General features: G+C 40.5%; 1 protein-coding gene across 9 annotated transcripts in view; it reads right to left on the reverse strand.

Annotated features, from left to right (window-relative positions):
• Mon2 (MON2 regulator of endosome-to-Golgi trafficking) overlaps positions 1–15244 on the reverse strand; it is a 78686-nt gene that overhangs the window by 22759 nt on the left and 40683 nt on the right. For 7 of the 9 annotated variants that reach the window (XR_015624051.1, XR_015624050.1, XR_015624049.1 and 4 more), the window contains exons 16-25: positions 13731–13835; positions 13316–13396; positions 13168–13241; positions 12994–13084; positions 10954–11055; positions 9813–9923; positions 7401–7576; positions 4906–5068; positions 3332–3625; positions 1785–1983 (exon numbers count right to left, since the gene is read on the reverse strand). Coding sequence is in view for 6 of the 9 variants with exons in the window: in XM_087557291.1 (XP_087413417.1) it covers positions 1785–1983; positions 3332–3625; positions 4906–5068; positions 7401–7576; positions 9813–9923; positions 10954–11055; positions 12994–13084; positions 13168–13241; positions 13316–13396; positions 13731–13835 (1396 nt within the window). In the remaining 3 variants the exon portion in view is untranslated. Of the gene's footprint in view, positions 1–1784; positions 1984–3331; positions 3626–4905; positions 5069–7400; positions 7577–9812; positions 9924–10953; positions 11056–12993; positions 13085–13167; positions 13242–13315; positions 13397–13730; positions 13836–15244 lie in introns of those variants that run through there. The other 2 variants (XM_087557293.1, XM_087557292.1) reach the window with 2 other exon arrangements.

A 15244-nucleotide genomic window follows, 5' to 3' on the forward strand; every position in this document is an offset into this window, starting at 1 on the left:
TTAGCTTTGTAAAAGTCTACAATAATTATATATTGCATATGGGTCTGTTAAAAGCAAATTCACTAGTGTTCACATCATTAAAAAAAATTATTCAAGCCACCTGAGCTGGCTTATATTTTCATGTAAAACATTTAACTCAGTACTTAGCAATTCATGTCTGATGGCATAAACACAGGTGTTAACAGTGATGTTTTGTATATTCTTTTATATGTGAATATGATGTATATTTGTATTTTCTATCATATGTAAATCATACACAAAGAGAAAAACCCAAATTAAACAAAAATACCCGGGGTGTGGTGGTGCACGCTTTAACCTAGCACTTGAGAGACAGAGGCAGCCCGGTCTACAGAGTGAGCTCCACAGGCATCCAACTATGTACAAAGGTCCAATCTCAAAAACAAACAAAAACACTAGAGGGGCTGAAGAAATGGTCCACTTCCTAAAGTGCTTGCCAGGCAGGCATATGAGGGTCTGAGTTTAATCTCTAGACTATATGTTAAACAAATAATAACAAACAAAAAACAGGTACAGTGGACATGAGCTTAGATCGCAGAGTGCTTGCTATGTAAGCATAAAGGTCAGAGTTCAAATCCCCTACCCTTTATAAAATCTAGGTGTGGCTACATGTGATCCTGTAACTCAGCACTGGGGCAGGAGAGAGAGGCGTTCTAGGTTCAGTCAGAGACCAAGTATGCCGGGAATGGGGTGGAGGGAAATGGCAGGACATCCAATGTTGTGTACTGATTACCAAGTCCTGCGCTCACATGCTTGGGTGTGGAGACTTTCCGCATGCGCCACTGGTTGTCCCCCAATGCCTCTGTCCATTTTTCTGTACTCTCCCCAACTCTGTCATTCATACCAAAAGCATTATAACCTCCCCATGGATTCTCAGCCTCAAAACCACTGGTGTCCCTAACTGGACAATCTTTATTTTGGGAACCATGCCTTGCACACACACTCCATCTGACCCCAGTGCTACACTAAAGTCTCCAGAGTTAGCATGCCCTCTCTAAGATGAGACTCAGCTTGGTCATGCTTGAGAAGCAACGACTTGCATGAACAGCTTCCTCGGCAGTCTGCCATGCTGTTTAATTCTCACCCCTTCTCTCTTTCCAACCAGAAGGATCTTTTTGAAACAAAATCTGACCCAGTCTCTTTATGGTTTAAAACCTTTCAGCACTTTTGTTTTTCTTTACTTTGCTGTTAGGATAAGGTCCCAAGGCCTCAACACATTTAACACAGCTTGGCCCTTACTCATCTCAGAGACTCTGGTGTGCTAGCCTGCTCACCTCATCTCAGAGACACTGCGTGCTAACCTGCTTGCCGCTCCTTCTTGAGTCTTCTATTTATCTACAAGCCTGTCCTCACCTCCCCTTACCCTGACTCTCATCTCCCTGTGATCTCAGGTAAAGAGTTGTCTTCTCAGGTTGCCAATGCAGGCTTCACCAATCCACTCTAAACTCACAGTGCACGAACTTTCTTTGTGGCGTGCATTACTGTAGCCATTTTATGTTTATAAGCATAATTATGGCTCTTCTCTCAAGCTCAACCTTGCATGTACTCTGCTCGTCACTGGACTCTGAGAAGCGAGTCCATAGTAGGCCCTTTTTTTTCCTCAATGAAATGAACACTACTACCACACTAAATCCTACAGTTAGGACTATCCACTATTCTTGGGAGACAGTACAATATATCACTTCCCAAAGAACTTCCTATGTCTGCTCCAAATTCCTTTTAACACAAATTACTTGTACAAGCAGAGAAAGACAATAGTTGCAAACCTAGAGGCTGCAGTAAGTATCTTCTGGTGTTAAAGATCCTTGCTACTCCAGCCAATGTCAATACCCAGGTCTCAGCCCACTGTTTCTCTGCCGTGTCTCTTGAATGATGAATTAAAATATTTCCACCTCCAGACTCAATCTTTTCTTTGTCTGCAGTTGTAGAAGATTCTCGAACTCGGTCCAGTAGATGAAAGAGCACCTAAATATTTATTTTAAAGATCACATAAAAAGTATTCATGAGTTAGCTTAAGATATGACAAAAGAAACTAGAAGCTATAAAAATATGTAAGTTTTATTAATCTACATAAATTAGAGACATTGACTAAAACAGCAACTGTGTATTCTTAAACTTATCCTTAAGTTCATGGAACATGGAAAGTCAATTAACAGACAGAGCGCCTGCCAGGACTTATGATCAGTGCAACATCTCTGGGATTACAGTTGAGACAAGAATCCCGGCCCTGGCAGAAAGTATTATCATGGATGTCCAAACTGACCTTAGGACTAAATGAGGTATTGGAAAAAACAACCAACAAGCAAAACTTAGTTAGAACTTGGGGAGTTTTTACACTTAAAGGAAAGTAAGAACAAACCGGGGAGGAGCACTGAACAAAGTAGGTATGTGCATTTATGAAACAGAAAACGTAGCAGAGAAGATGAACTAATAGGTTAAGCACAAGGTCCTGCTCAATTTACAGCACAGCCACAAAAAGGGAAGGAAGGAAAGAACAGACTATAGTAGAGGAAAGAGAATCAGAGGAGAAGGAGGGGGAGGGTAGGAAGAAGAAGGAGGGAGGAAGAGAAAGAGGAGGAAAAGGAGAAAGAGGAGGAAAAGGAGGAAGAGGAAGAGGAGGGAGAGGGGGAGGAGGAGGAGGAGGAGGAGAAGGAGGCGGTGGCTGAATAAAGCAGCCGTGGCTGCAGTGGTGGCTTTACATGCAGCTTTAAGGAACTGGTGACCCTCTCTGGTTTGCCAGGGAGAAAGAGAGTGGACTAGGGAATGGAGATAAAAATCTCTAGCCTATGTAGATACTATGCTCTTGTATGCACCTCCCCCTCCCCTTTCCCTCCTCCTCCCCTCTCCCTCCCTCTCTCTCTCCCCCCACCTCTCTCTCTCTCACACACACACACACAAGCATACACATATTAAAAATAATGAAAATCAATCTTTAAAAACTAATTTGTTTGGGCTAGATGGGCTAGAGAGATGGTTCAGTGGTTAAGAGCACTGACTGCTGTTCCAGAGGTCCTGAGTTCAATTCTCAGCAACCACATGGTGGCTCACGACCATCTGTAATGGGAGCAGATGTCCTCTTCTGGTGCGTCTGAAGACAGTGACAGTATACTCACATTAAAATAAACAAATAATCTTTCAAAAACATTCAATCTGTTCTATTTTCTATGACTTAAAATATGACAAATCCAATGTTTTTATTTTGCTAAATAACCAAATGCACAGAATGACTCTTTAAAAAGTCAATACATTTAACTAAAAAATGTATTAGCACATGTGAACTAAGAGCTTAGCAGCCCAAAGTGTCTTCCAGTACCTTCCAAATAACAGTGTGCCAGGTGGCGTGCTGCAGTAGGGTTCCGTGCGCACCAATCGTGGAGAACAGAGTTTGCCCTGCGCTCTTCCTCACAGCGGGGCGGGGGTCCACACAAAGCTCCCCCAGCTTGGCATAAAGACACAACCACAAGCAATCAAATGGTGGCGCGGGGTGGAATGGCCGGTTCAGAGACACCCCTTTCTCCTCGGCCTGCTTCTGCTGAGCTGCCTCTTCTTTATTTAATTCTTTCTCAATAGTTTCCCCTCTTTGGAAAAAATAATCTGAAATATTCCACTAAAAAGGAAAGTACAGAAATATAACTTTATTCAGGAGTTTTGTTTTAAACTTCAGAACAGATTTAATGCAAGCCTTTCCCTCACTTGCACCTCTAATTTTAGAAAAAAAGTGGCTCATTATTTTGTCTTAGCATTAGCTTTTACTGTCCTGTACTTTTTATTATGAAAGCTTTCAAGTGTATATAGAATAAATAAATTTTAATGTGTTGATATACAAGCATCTATACAATATATGTTAAAATCTTAACTAAAACAATAGCATCACACTATAACAAAATGATTCCAGTGTCGCTTAATAATTTATAATATCATATAAAAACCAGTTACTGTCTTCCCATAACACAGAGACTTTATTCTCAGTAAGAGTGAAGTATGTGAGTTAATGATGACTGGCTCCAGTGCTATGACCATCAGCAGGGAGGGAGGGCAGGGACTGAGAGCTCATTGTGCCTGCTGCTTCTCGCAGCAGGGTAGACTGTGACCAAGGTCAGTCTTCCATGGCCATATTTTTCATAGGAAAATACCAACTTTGTGTGAGAAATTTAAAGTCAATTTTATATTAATCCTGAGTCACAATAAACATGCAGGAGGTTCTAAAGGACTTAACTAACTTAGGAGAGAGAGACCTAAGTTCAGCTTTACAGACCTTCTCAGTTGTAATGTGAGGTCAGAGAGTCTAAACAACTTCCCTACACAAACTGCAGTATCGGGGCATTTCTCTCCATACTGATTCATGCGAACACTTGCAATATACTGCTTCCATACTCAAGTATGTAAAGTGAGATTCAAATGTCAGTAACTCAGGAATTCACAAGCGCTAAACACATACAGTGCTATCTTCAGAGCCTTCCACTGTAATTCACTATCTCCTGTGTCTAACAGTATTCTTGACAAACTACGGTCTACGCAAACTGTAAATAAAGCTTTATTACTAAATAGTCTATGAAAAACGTTCTTAAAGTAATATTTAAGGGCACTTAGCCTGTACACTTAATCAGCCATGATTTTCGTTATATGCACTCACTATTATTGCTTTATGACATTCTCTCATAAACTTGGCAAAACTCTACTTCAAAGGTCAGTATATCAAAACTGTTTCAAATGTCCTACCACTAATGGACTGTTACTGAAATTATTTACTTCTTCATCAAGGATATGTTTGGTACTTAAAAGTCAGTTTCAAGAGTCCACCCTTATATACAAGCATTCACGTTAACTGCTTAAGTCACATAAGCCATTTGAAAAGGATCTTATCATAAAAAAAGCAATAGTACTTACCAATAGGCCTATTGATGTTAAACTAATATTAAGTTCTTGGTTATGCAGTCCAAAGCTACCTGCAACATCTACCACTATCTGTAGGCAAGAACAAGGCATTGTGGGTAGAAAATCTGTCACAACCAACTGAAGACACTGAAAGGCAGTTCTTATTAATGATTCTCTGAAAACAAAAGAAATGGGTAATGCGAATTTAAAAGAAAGGTATAGGAAAACCTTACGATAATCTGAACCAAGCAAAATTTTATTTTAGAATTATAACGGGGAAGCCCTTCCTAGTCGCACAGGACCTCAAGAGCCACATAATTACTTAGCTTTCTCAAATAAACAAAAGCAAAGGAACCCTTATGAGATTAACAAATAAGATCAGATTCAAGCCTAGCTAGCACTTAAGAAGCAGAGACGGGGGATCTCTGTGAGCTTGAGGCCAGCCAGAGTTACACAGTGAGGTTGTCTCAAAAGAAACAAGACTCACAGAGGGGAAATCAGTGTTAGCACTATGCATCAAATAACAACCTGGAGCACCTGGGACAGCACACAGGCAGGGGAGACTGCCAGAGCTCCTTTCTCCCTGATGCACCAAGTCTGTCTTCTGTGGCCCAGCGCATGCACAAAGTGTGCTTATGCAGTACCTGAGGACAAGTGCCTCTGCTGCTGCTGGTTTTTTAATATCTAAACAATATCTTTTAAAAATATCTAAACACAATTACAGATCTATTCTGTGAGAAAAGCACAAAATAAATATCACAAGAAACATATGGTCTTGGAGAAAAATTTCAGTGGTGTTCTGACTAGTTCTTTTGTCCACCTGACACTCTAGAGTCATCTGAGGAGAGAACCTCAAGTGAGGGGTGTCTCTATCAGCTGGCCTGCAGGCGAGTCAGCAGGCATGTCCCTGATAGGGACTGATGTGGGAGGATCCTGTGCACTGTGCCTGTGTCACCCCTGGACTGGTGGTCCTGGGTTGTACAAGAAAGCCAACGACACAGTCTATGGAGAGCTAGCCAGTGAGCAGTGTTCCTCCACGGCTTCCACCTTAGTTCCTGCCTTGACTTCTCTTCCTGGTGGACTATGACTATGACGTGTAAGCCCAGTATTCAAGTGCCTTTTGGTCCTGGTGACTATCACAGCCACTGAATGTAAACTAGAACAAATGGTAAGTAATGTAAATAATCGAGTTTCCAGTGTTAGAGTTCCTCAGTACTGAATGCATATGGATTCGTGTAACCATTACAGCACACACTCTGCTCTGTGCTGTGAGGAAAATCAACTTCAACTTGAAGCACATTGGCCTTTTTTACTTTAATAATCTCAGTATGTTGTACTATTTAAGGAAATTTTGTAATACTTAAGCATTTTCTCTAATACTGTTATAAATCGTCTCCATAATTTTAATACACTGCAGTGCTAAATAGAGTGTGTGTGACACTGTACAATCTCAAACACGCATACCACAGCTGCTCAGTTTCTTCACTGATGCTCTATCCTAGGTTAAGTAAACTCCCAAATCCCATTCTAACTGTTCTTCCTTCTGTATTCCTATTTATTCAATGGGATTTGATTATTTACCTATGTGAGAAATGTGAGGATCACTCTAGATTGCATTTCTCCCTTTGATCCCAATCTGTTAAATATCTCAAACATCTCTCACTTCAAGAAAGCATCTGTCAGTACTTCCATATTCCTGCTCTCTTCCTGTGCCCTTGTCACAGTGGTATCTGTCAAATGCATATCTGATTACATCACTCTCCAGTGGAAACTCCTCAAGATGAGTACAGATAGCCTTTAGGAGCACATGACGTCATTTATGTTCTGGCTCCACCCCTTAGCACTGGAGCTTTGTTTGGTGTACAGTACTTTCTTATTTGTCGTCTCCTTCTCGGGGAGTGGCCACTTATTGGTGTACTCAGAACAGCTAACAAGCCCAGTTCTGGGACTATACTAAGCACAGAATTAATGTTTAAGGAACAAATGAATAAGGGGTTGGGGATTTAGCTCAGTGGTAGAGCGCTTGCCTAGCAAGTACAAGGCCCTGGGTTCGGTCCCCAGCTCCGAAAAAAAGAAAAAAAAAAAAAAAAAAGAAACAAATGAATAGTCATTTTAAAGCAATTTCTTTTCTTTTTTTTTTTTTTTCACTGCTGAAGTACATTTACTGTACAAAGAAGTAAGAACAAAGAACCAGGAATGGTGGAGTCCACAGCAGCAAGTGTAGTGTTGATGGTGTTTAAAGCAATTTCTTAAGACTTGCTAATATATGGAGTTCTTTAGATGTGTTATAAAATATTAGGTTAGTTTACTTATCTTAAGTAAGATCTTATATTCTAATATAAATGGCATGAAACAGCAAATCTTCTATCCCTTTAAAAGCAAAACACGCCATGACAGAGAGAGCTTGGACATGAGCAGTGAGGCGGGGATAAAGACTCTCACTACAGGACGTCAGGAGGGCTCCCTTCTGACCTCTTATATGTTGGGTATCCATTTTCAACACTTACCCTTGATCATTTCTGATTGCTCCCATGACTCCAAGAACTAATGGCCACCCAGGCCCAAGACTGTCTCCCTGGCTCTGCAGAATCTGCAACACACATTCTAATTGCTTGAGTCGAATATCTGGATGGTTAATATTGGACATCTCTTTTAATGGGTTCAACAAAAGCAGCTGTAGTCTCTAAAAAGGGGACAAGAAACTAATTAGGAAAAGACATCCAAAAACACAACTGTTTTTGTTACAACTGTCAGCCCTGACACTGGCATCTTTCTGCAATGTCATCTCTATGCTGCCCAGCTAGACTTGGGCTCATGTGATCTCATGCCTTAGTTTCTCAAGTGCTTGGACTACAGAGTCAGTACCCATAGCTGCTGTTCCTCTGAGGTTTAGAGTCACCTCCATTCACAATACTGTAGTGAACAGAAACTTTCTAGTAAAAGAGCAGAATAGGATTTCTAGCAGTAATCCTTGGAGCTCTGCACTTCTCTGCTGTCCCTCAATGTGCACAATTTCAGGGGAAAGGTGGGGCTACCTGCCTGCACAGACCCAGCCAGAAACAAACCTCAGTAAAGGAATATATCTTCAGCCACACTGAAAGAAAACAACTCCCAATATCTAATATTACCTTTCACTTACTGTATTAATGTACAGCATGTATTTAAATGCAAAATTATCAAGTATAAGAACTATAAAGTTTGAAATTATATGCTTTAATAACAATTATTATTAATATAAATGACAAAAAGCCACAAAATATGTTGAGACAAAAAGCACTCTTGTGTTATATCTTTTGACATCTAAAAAGCACTTCATTATTTAATTTTCTTCTCTCTAAATTTTGTTCTTTGTGGTTGGTTTACTAAACAAGTATCTATTAAGCTTTCACCATGTACCCAGTATTGATCAGACATTGAGGATATTAAACTGAATAGAAAGGGAGTCTAATGTTTCTTACTCACTACTTATTTAGTGTTTATGAATGTGTGCCATATCACACATGTGGAGGTCAGAAGGCAGCTTGCAGGAGCCGGTTCTCCCTTACAGCATGTGGGTCCTGGGAACTGAACCCAGCTTGTCAGAATTGATGACGATCACCTTCACCCACTCGGCCATTCTGTCAGCCATGACTTTATATGTTTTTAAGCCTTAAACCAGAGCCAGGTTTGGTGACATGCGTCCACAGTTTCAGTACTCAGGAGGCAAAGGCAGGAGGACTCAAAGTCCGAGGCCAGCCAGGACTCTAGAGCAAGAACCTGTCTCCAACTATCAGAGCAGTGGGTGTCCTGAGTGCTAACAGCCCAGCAGGGCAAGGCCTTGGGTTCAGTCCCTAGCACTAACCAACAGAGGAGACAACACAAGCCCTTCAAGCTATAGCAGAGAAAAAGGAAACCACTAAGAAGCAAGAGCAGAGGTCTGTCTGTCCTGCCAATCGTCCAGTTCTAAGGGTGACAGTCAACAGTGGTGTGCTGATTCACGTGTAGAATACACCTACAAGACAGTGAGATGGCAATGGCTAATAGACACTGAAATTTCAATGAACTTAAAAGAAAAAAAGTGTGAATGGCAAACAAAAATCCTGCAAGTAAGTGACAAAATTATTGAACAATGGAATCTATTTTGTTGAAACTGGGGCCTTGCACCTGAGTCCAGACCCACATAAAAAGGCAGGCAGGGCAGCAACCATCCTGAGCCCTGGTGCTCCCGGGTGCCTGTGGGCACAGCAGTTCCACTGCACTGGGGAACTCCACACTCACTGAGAGATTGTCTCAAAGAGTGAAGCAAGCTGGGCCTGGTTGAGTGCACCTTTGATCCAAGCGAGTGCTCGGGAGGCAGAAGCTGTGAGTTCAAGACCAGCTTGGTCTACAAAAGGTAAAGTAAGCCATGGTAGAGGAAGACAAACGTACCGTGGCAGCCAGCACCTCAACACACAACATTCCACACACACCCCAACCCCCTTCAGGTACCTGCTGCTTCTACACGTGCTTTGTCCCTGGGTGAGAGGAGTGAGAGGAAAGGGGCAGAGCTGCAAGGACAAGGCAGGGGGCCCTCAATAAAATGCTAGCCCTTCATGAAGAGGGCGCCTCCAGGACCCTTGTTAGCGTAATTCATTATCGTTTAGATGATTTTTATGAAGACCACCATAAAACTCTCAGTGATCCACAGCCTACATGTAAAACAGAGTATTAAGTTTAAAGATTCTGTTTTAGAGATTGGCTTGGTGGCACGTCCTAAAATCCCAGCACTTGGGAGATAGGGCAGGAAGCCCAAGAATTCAAAGTCATCCTTGGCTATAAACTTAAGACAGCTGGGCTATATCAGATAGTCTCACAAAAGAAGATTTACTTACACTAGAGTATCATTGGGTGATATTAACATAAAACTACATCTGCGAGTGATCAGCAGGCACCACCTTTACCTGGTTCTGTGAAAGTGGAGGCTCATGGTTAAATGTCAGCCCTGCTTTAATGAGCGACGTTAAAGCTTCTGCTCCCCATTCTCTCATTCGAGAGTTTGGATGCTGGCAGACCTGAAGAAACACACATCGAATACAATTATATTCAACATATACATAAGGTGAGAAACACACATTAACCTGAGAACAGAAAAAGCAAAATGGCATTGCAGCTTTTATTATTATTTTACAACTTAAAAATATATATTCAGTAAAGAGTAAAAGAAAAATTATATCTAAAATTTTCTGTACGCTTACCTTCTGAATAAAGGCAAGGCAAGCAAGAGAGAAAAACAAAAGACAAAAGATGAAACAGAAACAAGTCACAGGAAAGGAAGGAAGGCGCGAAGGTGAGGCAGGAAACAGAGTGGCTAACCCTAAAGGGTTGTTTGTTCTTCTCTCCCTAGGGGTAGAACCCTCCAGCACTTGATAAGACAGTTCAGTTTATACAACACTATCCTGAGCTCATCCTCACCTGAGAGCTTGGCTAAATCATAAAGCAATCTGCACACATCCTTTATTAGTAAATTTAATCCCAATAAAATGGGTAAAATCTTAGGAAGAAAGGATCATATCCTTCCGAGGCTTCCAAGATGACATGAAATGATCATGGTCCTCAAACTACACACAGTGTGCCAGCAGGCCACTGGAGTTAACACCAACTCTTTATCAAGGCATCAGGTTGAAGAAAGACCTCTCTCCATCAGACCCTCTCACTCTCACTGTCTGTGACCTAGTGGCAGCACGGCAGCTCTCTCTGCTCCTGCACCTCCACTGCAGCAATTCATGAACAATTTATGTGTAACTCTCATCCCAAACTGTTTCAAAACTTCAGAACTACCTGACATCAAGGGAATCAAGAGACTGTGATCAAGGAAGCAGATGCTAATACACAGCTGACAGCACTGCCATTCTACAAGTTAAGCATTTACCCATTGTTCACATGATAAACCTACCCCAAGCTAAGTACTGTGCACCTATGGACTTCTGATAAAATACACTGCATGAGAAGGGGCAGGAGGCTAATATGACATTATGCTAGATCCTAAGGTCAATGGACATGATTTCATCAGTAAACAACATAGTATTTAAGCAGACACTTCACCTCAAGCAGATGGCCAGTCAGAGGTCTCCATAAAATCTCTATCCTGTGCATATTAACTAGACCAGTTTCTAACAGCTTGGCAACAGCAAAGAGAGATGGTTCCTAAGGAGGAAACAGAATTCTGTGATGACTGTGAATAAAATAGAACACTACAGTGATTACATTATGATTAATTTGTACATGTAAAGTTAGCGAGAAATACAGTAGAACCTATCATAAGACAAGTCTTTTTGCTGCCCTAGAACAGCTCCTAAAGTTACTACCAAAGTATATTGGCACAAAAGTGAATAAGTTACAGATCCTAAAGACCTACAAATCTAACTTCAAAAAAAATCTGTATTCTTAATATTTTTATGGTATTGAAAATATTTTTATGGTATCTGCAACATGGAAATGTTTAACAGTATCTTTTTCTTTCCTAAATGAAAGCCAGTAAGCTAAGTTAAACTGGGGATTGAAGACAAATGTGGTATGAACTGATCTATAGATGCCCTAAGAATTGTGGCAGAAAATTGCTATTTATGGAGAAATAAGGTCTAAGTTTAATAAGACTGATATCTAAAAAGTTTTAACTGCCTGGTATCTCATCTTGATTAGGCCACTGAATAAGCTATATAACTTACATAAATTATAGTAATGTTTGAAAATATTAATGTATAAAATGGAGATAATAGTATACAATTAGATTGTGTCAGAAAGTAAGTCTCCTTGAGTAATGACTACCTAGGATCATCACTTCCCTTTCCTCCTCATCAAATGGGGCATACATCATAACAATTGTAGCTTTCCAAAGAACACATACATATCCTTGAATCACACCTGAAGATTTTTTACAGAAGAAATTTTAACAACTTTGTTTGTTTGATTGCTTTTTCAAGGCAAGATGGGGTCTCTCTATGTATCCCTGGCTGTCCTGGAACTCATTCTGTAGACCAGGCTGACCTTGAACTCAGAGATCCACCTGCCTCTGCCTCCTGAGTGCTGGGATTAAAGGCATGTGCCAGTGGACTTTCTCCTTTTTTGGACGTGATCAGACTATGCTTACTTTTACACACAGAAAGGGGGCTGCAGAGATGGCTGTTGGTTTAAGAGTGCTGACTGCTTCTGCAGAGGATTGAAGTTCAGTTCCTAGAACCCACATTGGTGGCTTATACTATCTGTAATTCCAGGGGAATCATATATTTTCTGACTTCCGCGCGCGCACGCGCGCGCGCACACACACACACACACACACACACACACACACACACACACACACACACACGGCTTCATTCTGTTTTTATATAATGCTAGGACCTCAGGACAATCAGACAAAAACTGTGAGTTGCTCTCTCAGCTAATAACTTACTTATTTTTTTTTTCTGTATGTATTTTTGCTGTGATTGAATCAACCCCAAGGCCTCCCACAATGTTGGCAAATATTTTACCACTGAATGCTGTTAGCCTCAAACATTTCATTTCAAATAGCAATTTGTAAAATATGGTTAAGTTCAAAATTTTCTGTGCTTTACAAATTTAAAAGAAAATATTTTGAGTACAGAAAGAAATGTTCTTGAATACTAATATGCAGAAGTCCTGTTTAATACTTACCTGGAGGGGAGGACAGAGTCCTATTTTATTTACTCAATCAATTACAATAAAAACATTTAATTTCAAGGTGAGGAGAATCCTTATCTTCAGAAGAATCAATTAGTTTCTGATTTTTCATTCCAGTGAGGGCAAACCCACCACCCAAATTTACAACACACTTCCTAGCTGCAGTCTTCACAGCACACTTCCTAACTGTCCGCATCATAGGTGATAAATGCAAGCACTGTGAGAGCTATGTGTAAAATACAAGACTATTCTGCATTCAAGAAAGAGGGGACATAACTTTAACCTACTACACACTTGGACAAATCACAAGCTACATTATGCCTTCTTTTCTCCTCCTGCTACAAATGGTAAATACCTGACAGGCCATTGTGACCAGTCCTGCCAATCAAACCTAGGGCAACTTATATACCCTGTATAACTAAAAAGAAATGTAGATTACCACACCTTATTATTTCCATAGGCCATATCCATTGCTTCTAGAGATAAGGAACAAAGTGCATTTATTAAATGATGCAAAGATACGTCATCAAGATACCTAAAATGAAAATGAAAAAGACAATTTCATCTCAAATATACAGCTCAAAACAGTGTGGCTGTCAGTTTACAAGGCAGACTTACTGTGAGCTTTCAAACAGTCTAGAAAGGATGTTGGAAATCACTGGCAGATCTGTCATCACGGCTGTTGTCAGAACCTAAAGGAAGGGTGAAGTCAGTATGGAGCTCGAAGCCTTAGGAAGCACCCACTGATCACAGGGCTGCCACTTACTGTACTGGGCCCTTCCACCGCTCTGCCAGGCTTCAAGGCACCACCACTACTAGGCTTTAGCCCCAGAATCCACACAAGATGCTGGAAATTAAAGAAGATAAAACTGTAAAATTTCAATAACTAAAATCAATGGTAAGAGCTAGCAAGAAAAACTAAAATTAGTAACATCCTAATAATTATATTCGAAGGTAATTAGCACCACTTGTATGAAGTAATTATAGCATGCACAAGCAGTAGAGTGTATGGCATTGTAAGTAGTCCATCACTTCCTAACACATTCCTAACACTTGTTAGGAGAAGTGTACTCCTTACCACTTCTCCTGTTCCATTCACTCTATTAGGCCTTCCTAAAGGACCAAAGGGCATTGTTTAATTATTAGCGATCATAAATCTAGAATCCAATACAGCAACATACCTGAAGGGTTGCCAAAACAAGTTGCCATGATGTTCCGAGAACAGCACCATGACAGTGTGCCAGGTTAAGTAGTGTCCTCATGCACTGGATATTTTTGGAAGTCAGCTATGTTGAAGAGAGATATATTTGTAGCAACTGCTATAGATTCTTGAAAATTAACAGCTTACAAATCAGCATGACTGCATTCAGAGTGTCTTAAATAAAAACCAAGAATACTAGGAAAAGAAGTTTGGATGATTTATAAAACACAAAGTTGTGTTGTCAGGGCTTGAGTGACAGTTTGCTGAGTAAAGTGTTTGCCCCATTGCCAAGGGCCATGCAGGAGTAATGACAAATGTCTTTAGAATTCATGGAATGAGGCCCGCCTGTTACCATAGCCACATCGGTGAGCCTCAGTGTGGCATAGCCCCCAGGACTGTGTCCTGAAGACTTCATGCTGTCATGGAGTTCTGCTCTGCTTGCTTCCCTCACATCCCTCTTATCTAAGAATTGTATGAAAACCTTAAGGGGGCTTCCGGTCCCTCACTGGGCAGTAGTATCTCTGGCACTCACAATATTAGTGCTTGATCTCTTTCAGACATTGCTGCTGGAACAGATTATGATTCTATCACCACCCTAGAGAAGAACTTAGAGATGTAGATTGTCAGCAATGACTACCACATTTAGAAAACATCTAGAAAAATAAAATTGTTAATGAGGCTAGGTTGAGATGTTTTTACTACTGGCTCTGATGTAGGAAACAAACTGAAGTTCAGAAAGGCACACTCATTGGTTAAGCTAGGGACCCTTTATGGCCAGGGAACAAGAACAATGGCAGACGTGGCTGATGTGACGCTCACTGAGGCTGACTGGTGATGATTGATTTCTTTTCTTTTTTTTTTTTTTTAAGATTTATTTATTATATGTGAGTACACTGTAGCTATCTTCAGACACACCAGAAGAGGGCATCAGATCCCATTACAAATGGTTGTGAGCCACCATGTGGTTGCTGGGAATTGAACTCAGGACCTCTGGAAGAACAGTTAGTGCTCTTAACCATTGAGCCATCTCTCCAGCCCCCGATGATGATTTCTTATATACCCATGTTTGCCCTCATTTCTGATAGGATTTAGTAAGATAGATATGCAGATGAACAGATATGCATTCTGAGGATTTAATAGATATGATTGACTTTTATATGAAAATTTAGATTTGTGATTCTTTTAAGAATTTTACAAGATTACTTTTAAAGATAAATAATAAAATAATTACTCCTTTCTTTGTAACCACAAATGCTGCCCCCAGTGAGAGACAATGGTTGCGAAACTACCTGCACGCTCACACTTTGTCACTCTGTGACAAGTTGCTTAGCCATATACATGGGTTTTGGGGAATAATTTTCTTTACCTGTACCACTTAATGCTATTTCTTATAAAAGTATAGGGAACACACTTTTTCCATAATCATTTACTAGAAGAAAACTAAACCATAACCACAGTGAAACTGTATGCTTCAAAGATTTTTGCTGCAATATA

The sequence above is a fragment of the Rattus norvegicus genome, chromosome 7 (genome assembly GCF_021556685.1).
Source record: "Rattus norvegicus strain SHRSP/BbbUtx chromosome 7, alternate assembly SHRSP_T2T, whole genome shotgun sequence".
Taxonomy (NCBI): Eukaryota; Metazoa; Chordata; class Mammalia; order Rodentia; family Muridae; genus Rattus; species Rattus norvegicus.